The following is a 23,687-nucleotide window of genomic DNA, read 5'->3' on the forward strand; positions in this document are numbered from 1 at the left end:
TATGCATCACTATTTGATTGTTTATATTTCTGTTATTGAAAGATGAAATATGAATAATATTTTCCCCTTGTGTATGAATGTACATGTATGTATTTGACTATTTATGTAACTAGAATATCTAAGTAAATATCACATATGTCCATTGTTAATAGCATGGACGATAAAGATGAACCTTATGAATGTTATGAACCTTACATCACAATCTAATAATACTTTTATTCTATTTTCTACTTTTGTTATTCCCTCCTCTCCCTTATTTACAATTACAGGTCTCCAGAGAGAAGCCCACTCTATGCTGATAAAAATGGATACCATTCATCGTAAAATTCCAGGAGAGAAAAATCAAATTCTTTGTATTCGTCTTTAAGTCATTGGCTGCCAAATTCTTATGTGCTCTTCACCATGGTCGCACCAACAAGACAGACACCAGGCCCCTGTTTCATGAAAATTGATATTAATAACAAGTTACAAGCTACTGTTATAAGCTACTGAAATCAAGGCATCTGATTGGCTGAGAGCAAATTTGTCTTAGAAATTTAGCAGTTGTTACAGATAACAAGTTGTATGAAATGGGCCCCTGACTGACATAGGACCAATTTAAACAATTGACATGACCCTGAATAGCCAAGAGTCTGTCATTTCCAGTGACGTTTTTGAGTTTCGCAGTTTGCTTTGGCATTGTGACTAAGGTAGTATTTCCTAGTTATTTTGCATCAGCTTCTGTGTCAAGTTCCTGCTCCCGCTTCAAAAAACTTTCAAACTCGCATGATAATGAATTATATAAATCAATGAAATAAACTTTGTTTCTGTATTTCATATGGGCATGATGGGTAGAAGATGGTGCTTCTGTAGAATTCAATGCCTTGGATGTGTTTCAAATTTCACAAATGTAATATTGTGTGCTTTCTATTGCTACTCAATATGGATTCATATTTATGAGTACTGAGTATTGGTGAAACATCACATTGTATCGAAAGATTGTATGGTTTTGTGATTATTTTGCATTGTGTTTTCGTTGCTTTTACAAATAATGTAAATGTTTACTTTGTTGTCATAGTAATCTGACACTCAGGATAAAAATCAAAGAGACTGAGTAAGAGGAAGAATGATTTCCCAATTTTAAAAGTGGAAAATTGCTTACATTTTCTATGTAATCATCAAGTATTTTGAGTATCACATCCAACTTTACAACACATGCATTCCATGGACATAGAAGTATCAATCTGTTTTCAACGAGCAAATATTGTTGAGTATTACGTTTTACCTGAAATCTTTGTAAAATTACTGAGTGAGTTTGTCAAATTATTGATTGTAACTTTGAGGATGTGAAAGTTTAAACCACTGAAACTTTATGAATGCTAGTATGACAAGATCAATGAAGCACTTTGCTTGTATTATTTTGTAGATATTATTTTTATACACTTTAGAATCCTGTTGCTCAGAATTCGAATTTTGCTTAGTTGTGGAAAATGTAAATAGGTTTCTCAATCTCTGTTCACTTATGTCAATGCAACGAGGAGTGATTTGTTTTACTAATCTTGAGAGTTTTCTTTGCTACATGTTATGTTCATATGTTTTATATTTATAAGCATCGTCAATTAGTACACCTTAAAACAGGACTGCACTACTTGTAGCTTCTTACACCCTCTATATATTAAACAATGCCTAAGCGGTACCCGATGAGCCCCTTTTTCTTATGTTAAGTGAGAGCTGATTTGATGAGATAACCACCTGTCAGTGACCATGCAGGGAGGTCTAATCCCTCCTGGCCAAACTGGTGCAGATTGGCTTTAAAGCTAGCCTATATCCAATTCATTGAACATTGACATGGTTTAAATAGACTTGCTTTTTATTCAATACCAGTCATTACTAAATCAATCTTTTTGTCTCTCAAAAAGCTGTAAGGTTGTGTTTGCAATCATTGCAAACAGTGTCCAAATCAATGTCGCCTCCCTGGTAGAAAAAAGAGACTAAATAAGAAATGAAAATAAATAAGTAAATAGATAAGGTTTAGAGTTACCTGTTGTGCTTCGTCAAGGGATGAAGTTAAAAATTCAGTTCGTTGAGGGAATTGACAGTGGAGCACAGGCTTTTAAATCTGCATGTCTCTGTGTCTAAAATGCTTGTATGGAAAATGGAGGCTATAAAATCGGGAAGAAAAAACAATGTTTACATTCATGGCCTAGTCTTTGCTAAATTACATGCATTTTGATAGACCAAGATTTCTTGTTTTATATAAGGGATTAGCCATCAATGTATGTAGTAAATAGAGAATACTAAATGAATTACATTAATTGATTTTTATTGGAATACCAAGTCCAATATGAAGTTGATAATTTGTTGTAATTATGATTTTGATCAACTGAATTGCGCAACATAATATAGTATAGTTTTATGATGTGAGAGATGAGAATATTCAGAATTATCAAACCTCACTGTGCCAAGAGAAGGGCATACTATGTTCTTTGATGAAATAATGTACAAGAAAATTCAATATTGTATAAAAACATGACTTATTGTACTGTACAGAACATGCATTTTGATATTAAAGAATTTTAGGTAAAAACAGTTCAGTTTGGTTCAGTTTGTTTTTTATTATTATCATTTCGCAGCCTCAGCTGAATTACATGACAATTTACAATCAAGTTAAAAATAACATCACATTTTATTTCTAAACAACATATTTCATAACACAATGCAAAGGTATATACAAAATAGATACTTTACATGTAGTATAATTGATATTAGTTAATCTGAGAAACATACATACTTACAGTTTTCTTAACCTATTTCCAGAAAATGTCTTATGAAAGCTCGGTTGTAGTTGAAGGAGTATTGGTGTTTGTTTTGAACAGATGTGCTTATGGAATGTCGTCATGTTCTTTTTGTCTCAGTCACTTTCTGTTTTGATTGATTGATTGATTGATTGATTGATTGATTGATTGATTGATTGATTGAGTCAGTGAGTGAATGACCGATTGATTGATCGATGTATTATTTATTTGCTTGCTTGCTTAATTGAATTGTTGACTGATTGATTAGTTGATTGACTGAATAGTTAATTGACTAATTGATTAGTGGATTGATTAGTTGATTGATTGATTGATTGATTGATTGATTGATTGATTGATTGATTAGTTGATTGATTGATTAGTTGATTGATTGATTGATTGATTGATTAGTTGATTGATTGATTGATTGATTGATTGATTAGTTGATTGATTGATTAGTTGATTGATTGATTGATTAGTTGATGGATTGATTGATTAGTTGATTGACTAATTGATTAGTGGATTGATTGATTGTAGTCCTTAGACTGGATTATGTAGAGTAAAGATATGAATTGAAATTAAATGAAATTACACATTTAGTTATTATAATATAAGAATAAAATTATAGACGAAGGGAAAAGCTTATGAGGAGTGAAAGGGGGCGGGGAGAGTGTAATGGATGTGAGGGAGAGGGGAAGAGAGAGAGAGAGAGAGAGAGGGTAAGGGAGAGACTGAAAGAATATGAGAGAAAAATATAGCGAGTAGATGATCCCTTGCCCCTGGCCACCATCCCGCTCCCTATTATTTCTTAAACTTAGTTTACCCTCCACCCACTTTACCTCTGTTATTCCACTTTACCAGATAACTTTAAGAAACTTTTTGTTTTAAATCAAAAACAAGGATAAACCTGAAGATAAGAACAGTAAGAGAGTAAGAAAGAAAAAGATCAAAGAAAGAAAGATTTGAAGAAAAAAGAAAAAAGAAATGAGAAGTGAAAGGAATGTGAAGGAGAGGGGAAGAGAGAGACAGAGAGAGAGAGAGAGAGAGAGAGAGAATGAGGGGGGACTGAAAGAATAGAGGAAAAGATACCGAGAAGAAGATGACAACACCCCCGACCCTTCCCCGCCACATCATCCCGATCTGTGGCATTTCCTGAATTTTGTTTACCCCCTCCCCCTGCCCCGCCCACTTCACAATTGTAGCCAAGCTATTCCACGCTATCAGATACCTTATCATATATACATAAACATACATATATTTATCACTGTTGATATTATAACATGTTTATCATTGCTATACTATTGTTATATTGATACTATGTAAATATGTTTGTACTATCATATCCCGAGAGGGGATCGATAGAGTTAATAAAATCTTACAAGCTGAAATTAAAAAATGTATTTAATAAAAAGGTAAACCTGGAGATCAAAACAGAAAGTGTATTAAGAAAGAAAGAGAGAAAGAAATGAGAAATGATAACACGAAAATGCATGAAAATAGAGAAGCCAGGAACACTGGTATAGTGGTAGGTCACCTGACCTGCCAATATGGCTGGGCTTGCTTTTTGGGGGGTTAAATGCAAGACAGACAAATATTTAAATGTATAAAGTGACTTTTCAAATTATGGAACGGGTAGCCTCGATCTCATTGAAACTTCAACATCCAATGAAATAATGCAAAATGGAGCTCCGAAAGTGAGAAATCAATGACGCAAAGGATTTTCAAATGACCAAAGCGCATGTTGTTTTTCATGAACTATATTTATTGAAGTGCCCTCAAGTGCGAAAATGAAATATTTACCATTTGCATAGCGTTGGGGAAGCTATTTTTAAATGGGTCTTTTGTGTCATCTGATGACGAAAATGACCAGGAATAGCTCAATTACAGTACAACTAATAGATCTCGAGATGATGATCGTCATGCGACCTTATTCAACCACGCACAAACAAAATCTTTGTTTTCACGGAATCCACAATTAGACGCGGATTGGGTGTTGATTGGTCTATACGCGCGTAATTAGCAGACGACATTGCGAGCTCGTTGACTTCCCCGACTTCACTGCGTGACGTCACGTTCGCGATTAACATTACGTCACTCCGCGATTGATGGAGAGTGGTGACGTCACTCATCTCGTTGCTAAGCCAACGCGAAGCCCACTTGGATGCACGCGACTTGAGATTAAGCATACATTTTACATGGGACTCCTAGGCCAGCTATCGGCTGCCAGGGACTAAAGCAGTGCTGTATTACACAACATGATTAAAGCGTTCAATACTCGCCAATCCCTCTGCCAGCGAAGCCAATCAACAATATAATGAAACGTTATTAAGCACAATTATCGAGACAATCAGATGCTTAGGTATTGGGTTAAGGATAGTAGATGTATAGATCGAGGATTGGTTTATTGCGTGTCGTTGTAATTGGAGTCTTTACATGGTGGGTTGTTTCCATCATTGAGAAATAGTTCATACTCTGAATGAGATAATACGGTATTAATCGAAATCGTCAACAAAAAAAAAGGATAGCAATATAATGTATGTGGTATACTGGAGATGTAAACATGAAATATGTCTGGATATCATCGGAAAGCGTGTAAAAGAGAAATAGAAAGAGAGAGATTGATAGAAACAGAGAGATAGATAGAGAGAGAGAGAGAGAGAGAGAGAGAGAGCGCGATAAATAAGAGAGGAAGAAAGAGAGAGAGAGAAAGAGAAAGAGAGAGAAGGGGAGAAGAGAGAGAGACATGGAGAGATAAGTAAGAGAGAGAAAAGAGAAAAAAAAAGAGAGAGATGGAGAGAAGAGGGGGAGAGAGAGGAGAGAGAAAGAAAGAGAGAGAGAGAGAGATGGGAAGAAGAGAGAAAGAAAGAGAGAGAGAGAGAGAGAGAGAGAGAGAGAGAACTAGTAAGTGTTTTTTTTTTTTATCTCAAAACACCAAAGCTGCTGGAGGCTTGTTTAAAAAAGCAAAGAATCATGTAAACAACGTGCATTCTAAATATATCCCCTCATCTGCCCAAAGACCACAGATCACACTTCGTTTTGGAATGTTTGGGGCTTGGCGTTTCTGCCGGTAAAGCGTAGTTGCCCTTGGTAACATCGCGGCCAGGCTCCGGTTTGGCATTTTTTGGCGTGTTTGGAAGACAGTGTAAATGCCCCTATCGTGGACACTATAGATCAACTTACTAGTTCCCTAAGCTTGTAGCTGGGCATGTTTTAAGACCCGCTAGAATCGCTTGTCAGAGTTGTCCCAGACTTAAACAACAATAGCTATAATGTATGTGTATTGCCGCCATTGGATTCCAACGTTGCTAGAGATGTTAATTGCGCAAATTTATCACGTCTGTGAATGACTAATTTTATGCATACTTCTTGAACAAACGCTACTCTTGACAACTCAAGAGCCATGCAGACATAGCAGCATTATAAATGCCACTTTCGTAATGCAAGCCATAACGTTTGTCCTACCTAGCAACAACTAATGTATCCACTTTGAATTCTGACTATTGAGACACATGTATAAATGGGGACTTTTAGATTTGCACAACGACAACGTGGATTGCTACGATCGACGTCCTTTTAATGCACTGCCTTGAATGGACGTCACACGTATCAGTCCAAGCAAATCTAAAAGTCCCTAATTAAATATATTTAGTTAACGCAGAAACGTCATTAGATCGGTTTATTAACATATTCAGATGTTATGCATACTTTTTAAACAAAGATTGTTCTTGAAAACATGAAACCTTGATGATGGTGATGATTCACAACATTTGATGGCACCATTATATCTGTTTTAAAAAAAAACATTAAAAAGCGCGAGCTCCTTCAATAAAGTTTGCATTTAAATGTTTGGAGGAAGATGTGAGTTTTGCCCGACATAACAACAAATAATTTATGAGGACTGGATTCCAAGTAATGTAGTTCACTCATTAATAACATGTTAATGGATACCTCGGCACTAGGTTCCCAGTAAAAAAAAACATCCATAGATTTCAATATGTTAGTAAAAAGGTATATTTGTTTTACAAAACATTAGTAGACTGCTTCACTTGAATCATTCAAGCCTTTCCCCGTATTGCAGATGTTTTGCAACAAGACCATATTTACCCTGATCCTATTGGGGAAAAGGATGTGCTTTTAGTGTGAGCTCTTCAGTGAGGGAATACACGTCGATCGGCGAGTAGATAGGCCAACGCTGACTCTTAAACATGTTGAATCTTTGAGGTTGAGAGGTAAGACCTAAAAGGCATCCCCATGCATCATTCCCATTATAAATATGTTATGTGGTATTACCTGTGGTATGTAATGTATACCACACAAAATAGGTACTCTTGTGGTATACTGTACCATCGACTCGTGTGGTAAAGTGAACGGCTGGCTGTGGTATATCCATGTGGTTCTGTGGCATTTCATGAGGTACGCATTCAGGGGTGGATCAGCCGGCGGCTGGGGAGGGGGCCAAATAGGGGGCCCAATCCGTGAGAAAATACTTAGCGGCGAAATAGCTAGCCGGTGAATAAGCGAGCATTCATTTTTGTTTTGCCCCCGGAAATTTGAAAATTCGGACCCGCCCCTTGAGGCCCAGGGAAGGGGGCCCGTCACCAAATTAAGGTAAAATTAACGTGTTTTTACCTGATTTTTCCCCAGGGGAGGGGGCCGGGCCTCCCGGGCCCCTCCCTGGATCCGCCACTGGACGCATTGTTACCACAACAAAATACTACAGGAATGTTTTGATACCACAGGTTTAGATAATGGTACTTTTTCATATTATAATGAAAATACGATCGTAAAGCCTTTCACAAAAAAATCAACCTTTGGCAATTTCAACAGCCAAGTTTAACTCCTCTTGATGAACGAGCACAGTGTGACATACATGTATTACGCAATCCGGATATGATTTCTATGATGCAATACAAGAGAGTACAGACACTACCCTTAAGTTGATTTCTGGAAAATCTTTTTAATCGTGTTTGGATTGCATGTTGTCTGTTTTGGGCCAGATAGGTGTTAACTCTGTGTAAATTAATATGAAGTAACGCCCTTCTGTCTCCAAACAGACGATATAGACCGACAATGTCTACGTGAGTAACGAATTGAATGTGGTTTTTTTCCTTTCCTTTCTTGCACCAAATTATAATCATTCTGATCGAACGGTACGCTTTAAACTAATAAACGTCAAACTAATAAAATTGCTTTCTTGACTACCGTGACTGCACTCCTGCTAGTACTCATGCCTGTCAAGAAATCTACGGTCATCCTCACAATTAAACCTAGTGTCTACTTCGCTCTTTTTGCAAAGCTTCTGCTCAACTTTGAAACAAACTACCTTTACATGTCAAAGGCTGTCAGACTGTAAACCGATTCAAAACTTGTCTAAAGACACATTTATTCGAAATTGCTTTTGATTATTAACATGCTCTGTTCACATTAATGTAATATTTCATATTTATTGTAATTTGAAGCTTTATTTGTATTTTTTTTTTAATTATGCAATTGTTTATCAATGTATTTTGTTAGTTATAGCGCTTAGAGACTTCGATGGAAAACAATGTTGTTATTAGTATTATTATTATGTTGACATGCTCCTGGTGCTACACAAAGTTGAGTCCCTTTTTAATATAGAAATAGTTACGACATAGACGTCCGATTTTGTTGGAAACAAGAAAGCACTAAACTTCTTTTTATTTCGTAGGCCTGCACACCTGTGCTCATCGCACTTGAATAGAAAAGTTGGGTATATGGAACTCATCTCAAGGCATGAAAGGGAGTCTAGAAAGAAAAACGGCAACATTTTCTCAAATGAAGGGATGGAAATGATCGAGAACAAGTCGTTCTTTTTATTAACAATATTAGTATGCAGAGTTGCCAACGCAAAAAGATTATTTGATTAATGTGCACCCATACCCTACAGTTGTGTAAACTTTTTTCTACTTCATAGAATGTCGAGTGCAATTTTATTATTAAGTTTCTTTCTTCTCCGTGAGTCACTGTTTGTCAAGACCACTGAGAATAGCACGTCATCTTTCTTTTTTCAAACAAGACGTAATTATCTAAACTTTCCTCGATATTAAGGCCCTAGATTTCAAGGCTCTTTGTTTTTATTAAAGCGAGATCGCATCGCTTTTCTGTCTATGTGTTTGAAATGAGTCACTGGTTTGCAGTGAACTTCGTCTCGTATTACCGCACGTACTATATGGCCGAGGATGTAACCCTCTTGTATGACTCACTCGATCTCCGTGCATAAAAACGGCTCTGACGAAATCTCGCAGGAGATGGAGAGGGAGGGCGGGCAATCCAATATTCTGACCTGGAAGCGCCAGGAAGAGGCGAGTTTTTGCTATTTTCTGATACCCCAGTGACACCGCCAAATAGACTCCAAATTAACCGATGGACACTCGACAAAATGCTGGTTGTTAGGCATACGCATACGAAAAAGAAGAAGAAGACGAAGAAGAAGAATCGGAGGAAGAATGATACAAAGAATAAGAAGAAGAAGAAGGAGGAGGAGAAGAAGAAGAACACGAAGGGGAAGGATAAGGAGAAGACGACGAAAAAGAAGAAGTAGAAGAAGAAGAAGAAGAAGAAGAAGAAGAAGAAGAAGAAGAAGAAGACGAAGAAGAAGAAGAAGAAGAAGGAGAAGAAGAAGACGACGAAAAAGAAGAAGTAGAAGAAGAAGAAGAAGAAGAAGAAGAAGAAGAAGAAGAAGAAGAAGAAGAAAAAGAAGAACACGAAGGGGAAGGAGAAGAAGAAGAACACGAAGGGGAAGGATAAGGAGAAGACGACGAAAAAGAAGAAGTAGAAGAAGAAGAAGAAGAAGAAGAAGAAGAAGAAGAAGAAGAAGACGACGAAAAAGAAGAAGTAGAAGAAGAAGAAGAAGAAGAAGAAGAAGAAGAAGAAGAAGAAGAAGAAGAAGACGAAGAAGAAGAAGAAGAAGAAGAAGAAGAAGAAGAAGAAGAAGAAGAAGACGACGAAAAAGAAGAAGTAGAAGAAGAAGAAGAAGAAGAAGAAGAAGAAGAAGAAGAAGAAGAAGAAGGATATTTGCATGGCGCCAAATCTACTTGAAATCAAATGTTCAAGCCGCACTTGTGCAACAACAAAAATCTCATCAGCATTATTTAAAAAAAAAACTTGAGGTGAGATAGAACATACAAAAGGAATTATATGCCGAATCAAACAGATATTTAAACATTTTTTCAAACACTTGCATTTATCTGCCGATAACGCAAATTTCTGTTCGGAATGTTCCCGCTTTGGTGTCGTCCTTCTTAGTATAACTGGGGAAGACTAGAAATGTGCGAAAGAATGGAAAAAGGAAAGGAAAGGAGAGAGAGAGAGGTAGGGGGAAAGAGAGAGAGAGAGAGAGAGAGAGAGAGAGAGAGAAGAGGCGTACAACCACAATTTTCTTTTATATAGATTTGTCAATCTTAGTTTTTATCTGAGAGCCAGGTAATTTTTCTTTTAATTCTAGCCTCTCTGTCTAATTCGTCCTTGTGTTTTAAGAGCCTGTCAGGTGCTTCGAGCTAATTTGATTTACTATTTAGGTACATCGCGGTCGCTTTGACTATTAAAGGTACTATGTCCCATTTGCAGGCTAAAAAATGACAAGGTTAAATTCCAACGGCATTTGAAAGATAATACTAATTTAGAACTTCCCTCAAAACGAAAGGGCTTGAAAATGTCTTTTAGTGGGAAAATAACGAGCATCAGTTGTTGAATCGACTTTAGTGATTGCAATCCTTTTAGTAATAGTCTGATTTTCAGACTCTTGTACCGAATGGTCGAACGATTCAATCACTTTAATTTTGGTCATTACAAGAAGTGGGTTATAATAATAATAATAATAAACAATATTTATAAGGCGCTTAATACTGGTGTCTCTAAGCGCACCGTATTCTGACTTAACAATTATTTACCAAAACTTATAATGATGTAGACAATAATGCTCATCCTTTTTTCAGCTCATTTTCTGTATGTTATTACCAAAGAAAAAAAAAGAAGTCAGTCAGTCACTCAATAGTGTCCGACAGTGAAGTCTAGAAAATAAACGGATCTCCTTGCATAATTTGAATAATAGGACACTGCTAACGTTTAAATTACACAGATAGGACATACGTGACATATTCATAATTCCTGCAAAGTTCAACCGCATTTGATGTTGGCTGCAAATGGGACATAGTACCTTTAAAGGAACATAAAATCATACAAGGCTATGCAAAGCGCTGGATAGATGCAAAATAACTTATTCACAAAGAATTAAGCATTGTAGAGTTTTATCAAAAGAAGTACATGTATTTTCGATCATGATTATTACTCTACAAGTTTTCGAGTCACGTGATCCCAAAGGCTTTTAGAGGAATCAACTCTAGGGAAATTTTACTGGCCCATTGTACTGCCTATTGTACTGCCTATTGAAATTATGTTCAGATTACGTGAATACATGCACGTCATTGTAATGCTTTCAACTTTCAATAGAGTGGTGAAGTGTGACATCATCAAAAATCTATTTTTTAAATTTCTCAATTTTTTCTTCGTTTTCCGAAAGAGCATCAAAAATAATGTCCAAATGTCGAAAACCAACTTGATATGTTAAGTATTAGCTGAGATATAACCATCTGAATAAATAGATGTCCTATAGGAACTCAGTGTTATATGCTCTGGCTCCTAACCATTAGGAGCCAAAGCATATAACACTGAGTTCCCATGGACATATATTTATTCAGATGGTTATATTTCAGCTGATAGTAATTGCAATAAGGTTTTTTTTCTTCCTCTTCAAAATCTCGGTGATTGTGTTGACCTAATATCATATTTGTTTTATTTCTTTATTTTGTTTGTTAATACAAGTATGCCATGTTGATTTGTGTCTATACTTGAAGTGTTGAGACAGGACCCTTACTTATAGCAATTTGTTAAAACCTGACAATCACATTATCAAAACCTCATGGCCGATAAAGGAAAATTCCTGAATAGAATTTTTTTTTTTACAGAATTGTAAGGAGAATCTACTCCTGATATGAACATAGTGAACTTTTTTTTTCTCGATCAAATGAACAAGGCTACCTGACATAGCAGTAATATCTGTTTTTGTTTTTGGATTGGCGCAAAATGCATGCTGTGAATCATTATCATCAACATCATCATCAAAATCATCATTATCATTATCGTTAATCAACATCATTATCAACATCTTTATCATCATCATTATCGTCATTATCAACATCATTATTAACATCATCATCGTCACAATCATCATTCTCATCAACATCATTATCATCATGGTCACCATCATTATCAACATCATTATAACCATCATCATTCTCATCAACATCATCATTATCAACATTAGAATCACCATCATTGTCATTATCAACATCATTATCATAATCATCATTCTCATCAACATCATCATTATCAACATTAGAATCACCATCATTGTCATTATCAACATCATTATCATAATCATCATCATCATCAACATCATCATTAGAATCACCATCATTATCATTTTCAACATCAGTATCAACATCATCAACATCAACTTCATTATAATCACCAGCATTATCATCATCATTGTCACTATCATCATTTCTGGTTTGGGAGAGAAAGAAAAATAACAAAAAAGGATTAGAAAGAGAGAGAGAGAAGTAGCGAGGGAGAGAGAGAGAGAGGAGAGAGAGAGAGAGAGAGAGAGAGAGAGAGAGGGGAGAGAGAGAGAGAGAGAGAGAGAAAAAAAAAAGGAGAAGAAAGAAAGAATTAAATGAACACTGCAGGTATAATAATGAAGCAAAAACCTTGCGATTCACTTTGTATTTCAATATTTATTTTTTAAACAGCGTATATCTATAAATATCTGAATGGATTATAAATACAATCAAACCTGGATATAGTACAAAACTGCATGGAAAATAACTTTTATATAGACAGGAAAACATTCTACACCAGTGACATTTAAATCATGGTTTTATTCCAACATACATATGTAAGAGACCTTTTACATCCGCAGAAGTGGCCACGCTAAAAGGGTCGATGACTACACATTATAAACACTCGGTGACCGATATAAACCAATTCTATTCCATACGAGTATACAAGTATGACTATATGCACATATACATGTACAATAAATAACACAGAAGTGAATAATGAATTCCTTGTTCCCCATAAAAGTTATGAGACACACATATATATAAAAATCACTTTTCGAATTGAAGAGAGAAGGTTTTCTTGACTTAGTACAAGATTGTTTCCATCTTGGGGTCAAAAATCTGCACGCTTGATGCACATACTCGTAGAAGCACAAACTAATAATTTCTCAACAAATGAAATCATCATTAAAATTATCAGCAAGACTGCATGTACCATTCAACTCAACATTATATGAATACAAACAAGTAAGACTCAACTGTCTCAATATGAGAACGCAACTTGGAAGAACTAATTAACGACAGTCAGTTTACAAGTGAAAGAAAAGATACAATGGACCAACTTGTTATCAGTTAGAATAAAAAGAAAATATTGCTCGTGATACATATCAAAATGAATCCTTAATTCAAGTTATAATATTTGTATACTAGGTATATTGAGCAAATGAACCTTTAACCATAGTATACATGCTTATTTACAAATATCCCGTAATACCACAGCTTTTCTTTTTTCTACATGTAAATGCAGGCCTAATGGAGATAAAGAAAGGTAGTCTTATGCATGCTCATTTATATGTAAAGTTAACAATTGAATCATTCATACCCTTACCAAGTTTCGTAATTTTTAAAGCATGCGAAAAACGATTTTTCCCAATTTACGCTTCTTGAGAATGTGATATATTATTATGGCTTATATCTAAAAGTATTTAAAAAAGCCCTTATTCAATCACCTTTCAATCTTGAGATAGGAAGAAATCACAAAGAACTTCAAATTTGCAAGGGGTACAAATACTTTAGTTATTAACTGTACAATATGTTATGAGGAGACGCAGTGGCTCAATGGTAGAGCAGTGGTTTCAAAACCGAGAGGTTCTGGGTTCAAAGAAAAGTCAAAGTGCTATGACCCTTTGGTAAGGCATTAATCCTCATTATCAAGTCCCTTGGAGGGGGCTTAAAGCCATTGGTCCACTGGTTGCTTACTTACAAACACAAGTTTGAGGGCAAGTCAATGTACTAGTGCCCTTTGGTATACATGTAAAGGCATTAATCCTTATTATCAAGTCCCTTGGAGAGGACTTAAAGCCATTGGTCCCCTGGTTGCTTACTTACTTATACAAGCATAAGTTTGAGGGCAAGTCAATGTAATAGTGCCCTTTGGTATAAATGCATTAATTCTCATTATCAAGTCCCTAGGAGAGGACTTAAAGCCATTGGTCCCATGGTTGCTTACTTTACAAGCATACTCATGCTTTTCTAGCAATTGGGTAAGAGGAACAAACCATTATGGAAATGAAGATGTATTCTATTAATTACCCCAATGGTTTACTATAGCGGTTTTCCCATGGCATAGTTTGCACAAAGCTTAATAGTGTGAAAACCCAACAGCTGTATCATTTTATCATTGTGATGCAGTTACTCAAGTACAAGCACATCCTTTGTCGGTATTTGGTCATCACACCCAGACGGCTCTTTAACATGTAGAATATAACGGCACAACCTTAAAAGCATCATTAACCTTTCAAAGCGAAAAGTGACAAATGCTGGAAACGGCCATATCCATCTTAAATTACCCTTAAAAGCATATCAGACAGTTTCAGAGAAAGGTAAATTGTCTACAAACACTTTGCCTACTAAACATTCTTTGCTTTCTCAGTTAAGTACATTTGGAGAGAAAAAATTTGAATCTATAACCAAGTGTTTCATTTTCGATCAGACAAATGACAAGGTATTTGCTTCTTATGGTTTAACTGAACTACATGTATAACACTAGAAACTTTGTACATTCTATTTTGGTTAATATTTCCGAGTGGTCTGGATTTGTGAAAGTTTCATACCACATAATCATTAGATCCCAACTGACATAACAGTATGATAACACTAAACTTTTGCAATTTGTGAGTTTCTTTCTGTGAACATCACCCTCATTTACACCCCCCAAAATGCTCATGTTTCAAAGAATTTCTGGTTTTGCACTCTATAGGTTGCTGTCCTATATAAATTGTGACGGAATATTTTGGTCGTGGCTCTAAAACACAGATAAATAACACTTTTAAAACATAACTTTGCTCAGGAGACAGACATCTTGGGAGACTTTAAAGTGGTCACCCAGACAAATTTTATTACACATCATGCAACTGAATGCATTAAAACCTAATCTCTCAGCTGAGTTGTGTCAGACATTCCATTAACAGTTCATCATCTGAGGGACTTTTAAAAAAGTTTTTATTGAAATGGCCTTATTCTCTATTCCATCACCAATGATTCATTTTCACTTGCTTTTTCATCATTTTTCTTTTAAATGACCTCTCATTGGAATATGTTATTAAATAAGCATTAGTTGTACATGTTTGGATCATGTTATTAATTAAAGAAGGAGGGGGGGGGTACAATTTAGAAAGCAAAAAGGTAGTATAAACAGTTTTATTTGAATCTGCCTATTGTACATTCTTTGACTGTTTAATAAAACCTTCATTGTTCAAAACAAACCTTAATTGAAAACCCCTGGGGCTTCTTTTCAGACCAACTATAAACTAAACTTGGATATAAACATTTGTAATTGGTTACAACCATCAATACATGCATATAAGGGCTTTCCTACTTCATTTTGTCTGTTTAGAGCCAGAGAAGGGCATTCCCTCACATACTTTAACACAGAGTGAATGTCCTTTAAGCTACAGATAGACAATTTATTGCAAGTTACATGTGTAACCGCCATCAAAACTGGGTTCATTAAACTTGATTGGTAAAGATAAAATTGGAGTAAATATTGTCAAAAGTTTGTTAACCCACATAATTTAACAAAATTCATGCCATATTGGCTATCAACAGATAATAATAAAGTACACTTACAAATGTAGCTATAAAGAATCTCTACCATTTCAATGCACATTTGACGACAGAAAGAATGACGTGAGGAAAATCTACATGTTCTGATTTCTCAAAACTTGATATACCACACAATACCTGTTTTATGACACCGCAAAATGCTCCTTACAAGTCGGAATACAGCATACCACAGAGGTATAAAAATGATAAACTACATTACATGATCTCATACAGTTAGTATTGCAAATTCATTGTGTACCAAAAGGCACTCATCAAAATACATCACTTGGAATAATTATCATCTACAAGTATTGCAGTATCATACTCTATTTGTACCCAAACTAACTCAGTATCCAATCTAACAAAACACTTGTTACTAATCACATTCAACTACATGTACATGTAGCATATCATACAAATGGGTAGAACTACCTACGTCTATATGTTGTGCTTGTACAATGAGACAAATCCTAAAGTAAGAGTCAATGTCTTTTTCTCTTCTTCTTCTGATTAAGTCTGCCTCCTTCAATTGACTGAAGATTCTTGCAAACTTTACAGGAGTCAACTCTTGTTTCACCCTACAGTTCCAATTCTGATGCATGTACAAGCTCACAAATGAATTGTTGAATTCAAATATCTGTTTTCCAAGAGATGTAGCAGTTCAATTATGGATTTTAAACAGGTTAAAGCAACTTGCTGTACAGGTAAGTACATCCTAAGTATAAGAAAAATGGAATTGTCCCTATTTCATTTTTCTTGAGAATGTGACATACCAGTATTAAAACTTACATCTACAAGTATTCAAGAAAGACCCTAATTCAACCAGTCCACCTTTTATTCTTGAGTTCCAAAAGAACCAGAAAACCGTCAAATTGACAAGGGGTGTGGACAATTTAGCTGTTAACTGTACATACACCACTAGTGGATAATCTAATTAAATTTATATGCCTCTAAATATCTGTTGAGAGCCAAATGGTCACTCACTCAAGTACAGATATTCTTTAGCAGTGTTAACCCCCTTCTCGCTCTCAATACCGGTAGTCAAACTACAATACTAGAATATTAATAGCATTTGCTCGAAACTATGCTGAATGGATGGAATATTGGACCAGGTTATTTGATCCATGTGTTTAGATAATTGTCAAATCTCTAGCAGGGAATTCAGTTTATCATTTTAATCGTGCATTTTACAAAATGTCCCAATCCCAAATCATAGAAACTGATGTACATGCATGACTACCGGTATACATTGGCATGCACAAGGAAATGAGATGAATTTTAAAACTGGATTGGAATATTTTGTATACACAACATCCATGCAAATTATACAAAAATTGACAAAAAATGTTGTGTAATTGTTATATATTATATTGTAATTTTGTAAGTAAAGTTATTCCTCACATAATGAAAAGTAATTTACAAGTCAAAATAGACAAAATGTCTGAATCTTAATAAAATATCTAGGTACTACAGATACATAGCCTTAAAATGTACACACAAGTACATGTAGGAATGTTTTCCGGATGCAACTGTACATTAAAGACAAACACAATTTATTTTCATTGATACATTTAGCTGTAATTATATTATATTCCAGTGAAATAGAGAAACAATAGACAATTTGAGATCCTTTCGTATTTGTAAAAAGATAAATCTTAATATGTCCTTTACTTTGACTAAGACATAGTAAAACAGATAAAAATACCATCTTTTATTTTCGAAAAAGAGAAGAGATATCCAAAGTAATATTCCATATTTTTCAAATAAAACTAAAATAAATATCAATCAAATGTAACTTTAGAGAATACATTTGAAAGTTTGTTACACAAAAAATAGAGCAATTTAAAATTAATAATAATGGTATTAATATTCTGTTCTCCCATATTGCAATTGTTTTTGTTTTTATTGATTGTCTTGGTGACTGAAACTCTCAATTGATTCTGCTCAATTTTGTTACACAAAAAAAGAAAATATGGAGTAATAATAACGTTATTAATATTCTGTTCTCTTATGGCGCAGATCGCTTCACATGTATATATGTTTCCATGTGCTTCCAAATGCTCAGGAAACCATTTCTGGACTATATAGCCCTTCTTATAAATTCCCAACTATACAGTATATACTTTTATATCTCTTTACAAGTTTACACACACACATATAACAATCTTTCTATTATTATTACATAAGTATTGTCTGTAAAGAGCCAGTAGAGCATTAGATACAGTCAAACCTGCTTTAGTGACCACCTGTCTACAAAGAACACATTTTTTGTTTCCCTTGAAAATGGTTTCTCATTGAAACATGTACTAAAGGAACCTGTCCATAAAGACCACCTGTCTACAAAGACCACTTTTTTTTTTTGGGGGGGGGGGGTCTCCCTTGGGTGGTCGCTATAGACAAGTTTGACTTATTGAAACATGTACTAAAGGAACCTGTCCATAAAGACCACCTGTCTACAAAGACCACCTTTTTGGGGGTTTCCCTTGGGCGGTCGCTATAGACAGGTATGACTGTATAACTCTTTATGAAAGGATAGGAATTTTTGCCCTTCTGGCTCTCGAATTACACATTTCTTTTGTTTTGTTTTTGGTAGTAGGATCGACTCACACTGTCAGCCAGGACGTCCCGTCCGGGTGGTCCACTATAGAGGGTCGACCACGGGGGCCTGCTCAAGGTGCTTGATCTTGGAGCGGCAGACGACGCAGCGTAGGGGCAGGAGGCGTTGGGACAGCGCCATCTGGATGGTCTTGACGAAACACTTTCGGCAGATGACGCGGTGGGTGCAGGGGTATGTACATATCACCGCTTGTCTGGCCAGGCATACCACACACTGAAAAGAAAGAAGAAAAAAAAAAAGAGAATACAATTATGAAGAGTTTATTTTGCAAATATTTCCTATACAGCTGTTTTAGATGGAACAAAATAAACACAAAAGGTGCGAATGGAACAATGATGCTGCTCCCACTCGAAAAAAACTTCTAAACAATGGATACGCATGGTGAGACGTCCATCCGTAATGGGAGGGAGGAGCCTTGTGGAATTTACATGTATATGCTTCAACTTGGTAAGTTTGTAACATTTTGCTCCAATTTTGCCCCAAAGTCAAGTACATGGATGCTGTCCATACTAATTCCTAAGGGTTTTACAAATGTCAGAAATAAACATTAACTTGAATTTTATCAAACAGTAGGTCACAAACACCATAGATATATTGTCTTTTGAGGAAAAAAGACAATTGAAAATCATGCATTTAACAAAAAAAGTTACTATGGATTTCTTTTCACTGATCATTTAATATTCATTTCATGACTTGTATAAACTTATGTTCTTGCAGAAACTCATGGTAAAACCTGAAAGGGAGATATTGTATTTTTCTTCAAATGCAGCTTTGCAATCTTGTCTTTCTCTGATCAACACTCAGATTTAATAAGACATTTTCTACCGAAGCTTTGTGCAGATTTATCTTTGTATTTAAAGGCTAAATCAAACAGCCCAAGCTTTTTTATCTCCAATATTTGGAAATCAACTTTCCGTCATTTCCCAGGACTCAAAGTGTGGAGCCCAGAAATCGAGTGCCTGCATAAATGAGGTTAATGACAAATGACCTCCCGACATCTTATCCTGGTCATATCAAAATCAAAACCTGGTCAATTTTCTCCTGTGCTTGCCTGGAGTGTCTCGCCCATTAAGCTAGAAACCCTGGAACTAGTAATCCATCTCATGTTGAAGTCTTAAAAGGATATCATCTGCTACCTGATCTCTTTGAAGTCCAATACTGGACATCAAACGCTATCGGGTATGGCATTTCAATTTCATCTTCGGCTGAAGGTTATTCGTACACGCACCCAGGGGGCATACTATCGTATAACTACAACAATCTAGATCAGCTAACAAACTTTGAGGTAGACGGGTGCCAGTATGAAGAGTCATATTATACCAGTGACCTAAAAGTGAAGTTAATTTACATCTAAAACTTTGCTTCCAGGCACTAATTATCTGGCTTTGAAGCAGGTGGATTGAAGAAAAAAAAAAGGGGGGGGGGGGGTGTGTCTTTCAGCGATAAACATACCCCCCCCCCCTCCAAAAAGAACAAACCAAAAGGGTTGTTCCTTTTTTTTTTGCTAATGGAGTAACAATTATTAAGCATGTTTCCTTTATTAGCGTATAGCTAAATGTTACCTCAACATCAGTATTTAATGAGAATAATATACAAACTGGTGAAGTTGTGATGGTTGTAGAAAACTGAAACAGAAGTTATCCTGGAGATGCTACTGTAGGGCCCACTTGCCCGAATTAATGCCTCAGTCACATCGCCAAACCGGCTCCAAACCGACTGACCTTTTGCCATTCAGGTTAATGTAACTGTTTGATTGGTCAATTGTCGGGTCTTGTTGGTGCGATTGAGGTATTAATATTTGATGAAGCCCCCATTTTTTCTGAAACTGTGCCTCCTTGAACCCCCTGTAATACATGTAATCTTAAGTATACTGTACTTGAAACCAGAAGGTAACTGTTATTTTGTATACGTACTGTAGCTTAGATGTGCAGGGGAAAGCAGTTTGTTAACTGAAGAGGCAACCCTGCTTAAATAAAATTATAAATAAATAGATGTCACTATACGCCTGTCGTCATCAGACCGAAGTTGCAAAATAACCAACTATTTTAACTAGCCTGACCTTAAATCAGCCAGCTAATTTGGTTCCTCATCAGCCCACAATTGCAGTTACAGTAGCAGGCTATTTGGTTGAGAAAATATCCAGAGAACTCTTGGACTTGTTTCCAACAACCTGTTTAACCCTGCGCCCGTCTGAGTTAGTTTGTGATGAGCGTATCAGTCTGGTGAAGACGCAATTTCGAGCTTCAGGAATATATCTAGGGCCTGAAAACAGCGGGTTATTTTGCAACTTTGGTCTGATGAAAACAGGCCTTATGTATTCCACGTTGCTTTCTGAAATAGGTCGCGCCCAAATAATTGAGATGGTGATGAACTTTAATGGGCTTCTGATGTTATAGGGAAATTAATCTCTCATGGCATCCAATCTAAAAGCATGTGTGATGTCTTTAGGGAGTAGTTTAAATGAAGGATGCGGTCATTCCGTCACAAGAAATTGATGGAATGAATGCATTATGAGTATGATATCCTAGCTCTCCCTCTCTCCCTCGCACAGAACTTTTATGTCTCTCTCTCTCTCCCACCTTCAGAAATGATCTCTCATCTTGATAACTTTCCATCTCTCTCTCATAGATGTAAACTATTTCACTCTCTCTATATCTACATTTTGCTCCCTGTCTTCGTCTCCTGTCCTCTATCTCTCCCGTTCTCCCCCTTTCTCTCTCTCTCTCTGTCTGTCTCTTGCTATCTCTCTTCTTTATTCCACTCTCATCTCTCTTTTCTATCAAGCCCTCTCTCTATCCATCAGCCCACATTCTTTCTCTCTCTCTCTCTCTCTTGTTCTCTCTTTCTTGGATCTTACTGCTTTCATATCCTTTTCACCCTCCCCCCACCTCTCTCTCTCTCTCTCTCTCTCTTCTTTGTCTTGATCTCTATTAAATCCAATGTATAGCTTTCTCTCTTCTCATCTTGCTCTCCCTGTTTCCTTGCTCCCACTTTCTTTTTGTCTCTGTCTCTGAATATCTGTTTGTATGTCTGTCTCTTTTTCTGTCTCTCTGTCTCTCTCTCTCTGTCTTTCTTCCTCTCTCTGTCTTCCATTATCTGATATCTGAATATATGTGTGTGTGTGTGTGTATGTCTGTCTCTCTGTCTCTCTCTGTCTTTCTCTGTATCTCCCTCTCCCTCTTCCTCCGTCTCTCTCTCTCTCTCTTTGTCTCTCTTCCCATCTCTTCTCTATGAATATGTCACTGTCTCTGTCTCTCCCTCTCCCCCTTCCTCTGCCTCACAGCAATGATGACGAAACACCATAATCTAGTATTCTTCACGGTTGGTCAACACATGAATCAATTTGCAGGGCTCTTGCCAAACTCCAAGAGGAGTTTGCAACATGCACACTGCTGTCATGGCAACTGTATTATTTGTTGCCTTCCAAAGGATGCTGGCTGCTCATGTCATGAATAAAACATGTCATATTGACTCGGTACACGGTAGAATTCGTCCAGGTACAATGACAAAAAATTGAAAGGGTACATACATACATACATACATGTAAATGAAAAAGAGCAAAATCCTTTCATCAATCTAAACTTGCGCTGTTGTCGGCGCCTACATCCTCTCTAGATTTGATAATGTAAGATACAGTATACGTATTTCCAATGCTAACACCGTGTTGAAAAGAAGAAAAAAAATCATCATCTTTTGGGCTTGGCCGATGCATCATTCATCCCGGATGTGCATGCATCATTAAACTTGAGTTTGCAGAACATGGTAGAAACACCTGTTAAGAATGCTCTATGTAAAACATTGATTTAGAAGTTGCCCTAATGAATGTGCAGAATACAAAAATGAACAAATAGTAATAAATTCTTAGATACTCAGTAGATATCAATTCTTTTGTTGAGGTGGATGTGTAGTGGATTGGATTAAATATTTGGCTGGATATGCGAGCAACATGGATTCAAGCCCTGGTGTGGCACTAGTATCCTTTGGCAAGACATTCATCTAATTTTGCTACTCTCCACCCATATATTGCATTGGTAGCATTATGTTATGAATAGATAAAGCAGTGTTGCAACAGAATTCAATCTTCTGCCAGAAAAATGACATGGCTTTAATGTTTTTGCCAGCAGTAACAGTGAGGATTGAAGGACCTCCTGATGATGGAAATACCATCACAATTTCAGTAATTTTCATGTTACTCTCTGAAATTTGAGGACAGAGCAGTAACCCCTTTCAAAAGAATACCTTAGAGGTTTTGTGGTATAATTGTTCATTGAATTGACTTTCAGCCAATAGGTTCAGGGTTTGATTCTCAGCCAGCCACTGACATCCTTTAGCAAGACACTTATCCACATTCAGCATCCTCCATCCAGGTGTACATAGGTACCTGGGAGCTCGTTTATTTTTTGGCTCAGTCAGTAGAGCGTCCGCCTCACAACCGGGAGGTCGTGGGTTCGAACCCCGGCCACGTCATACCAAAAGACATTAAAAGATGGGAGTTGTTGCTACCCTGTTTGGCGTTCAACAATAAGGGATCCCTTTCCCTTTGATTCTCAGCCAGCCACTGACATCCTTTAGCAAGACACAAATCCACAATTGGCATCCTCCATCCAGGTGTACATAGGTACCTGGGAGCTCGTTTATTTTTTGGCTCAGTCAGTAGAGCGTCCGCCTCACAACCGGGAGGTCGTGGGTTCGAACCCCGGCCGCGTCATACCAAAAGACGTTAAAAGATGGGAGTTGTTGCTACCCTGTTTGGCGTTCAACAATAAGGGATAGAGCAACGTCGATCTGGCGCTGCTCAGTGGCTGCCGGGCTCACGATCAATTGGGCAAAAAGAATTTCCGTTTCGTTTTAATAAAATTTGGAGTGGACTATTAGGCTATTATTATTATTATTATTATTAATATTATTATAAAAAACTTGTTATTACTAACAAATGCTAAATTTCTATGTCAAATTGGTCCTCAGTCAATCAAATGCCTCGATTTCAGAATCTTACAACAGTAAAACTGTTAGATGCTGCTTGTAAAACTGTTATTAATAATAAGTTTAATGAAACGGGGCCCTGGGATGCTGGTCGCTTGGCTGTGACCGGGGTAATAATGTTCAAGTGGCAGGAGCATCACAGCATGACGGACATGAGCGCTGTACATTATAAAAAGCCACCACCATTATTATTATTATTAGCATTATATGTAGTTAGTTCTTACATTAATATGCAAATATTTAAGGTGGTATAGCCTACATAAATTATAATGAGGTCTCTTCTCTTACACCCACCCCACTGAACTCATATGAATCATATTGGCCAACATAAGAGCAAGACAGTCATAGTAA

General features: G+C 36.4%; 2 protein-coding genes across 2 annotated transcripts in view; one reads left to right on the forward strand and one right to left on the reverse strand.

The window, feature by feature from the left end:
- LOC584028 (transformation/transcription domain-associated protein) overlaps nt 1-2,569 on the forward strand; it is a 92,167-nt gene extending 89,598 nt beyond the window's left edge. Inside the window, exon 81 of the mRNA XM_030990334.1 lies at nt 270-2,569. The gene's annotated coding sequence lies outside the window, so the exon portion shown is untranslated. The remainder of the gene's footprint in view (nt 1-269) is intronic.
- Nucleotides 2,570-18,213: 15,644 nt separating this feature from the next.
- Nucleotides 18,214-23,687, reverse strand: part of LOC765039 — a 28,216-nt gene continuing 22,742 nt past the window's right edge. Inside the window, exon 3 of the mRNA XM_001201921.4 lies at nt 18,214-18,566. Within this exon, the coding sequence (XP_001201921.2) occupies nt 18,378-18,566 (189 nt within the window). The 3' untranslated portion in view covers nt 18,214-18,377. The remainder of the gene's footprint in view (nt 18,567-23,687) is intronic.

This window comes from Strongylocentrotus purpuratus, unplaced genomic scaffold (genome assembly GCF_000002235.5).
Source record: "Strongylocentrotus purpuratus isolate Spur 01 unplaced genomic scaffold, Spur_5.0 spur5_scaffold_19, whole genome shotgun sequence".
In the NCBI taxonomy this organism is placed as follows: domain Eukaryota; kingdom Metazoa; phylum Echinodermata; class Echinoidea; order Camarodonta; family Strongylocentrotidae; genus Strongylocentrotus; species Strongylocentrotus purpuratus.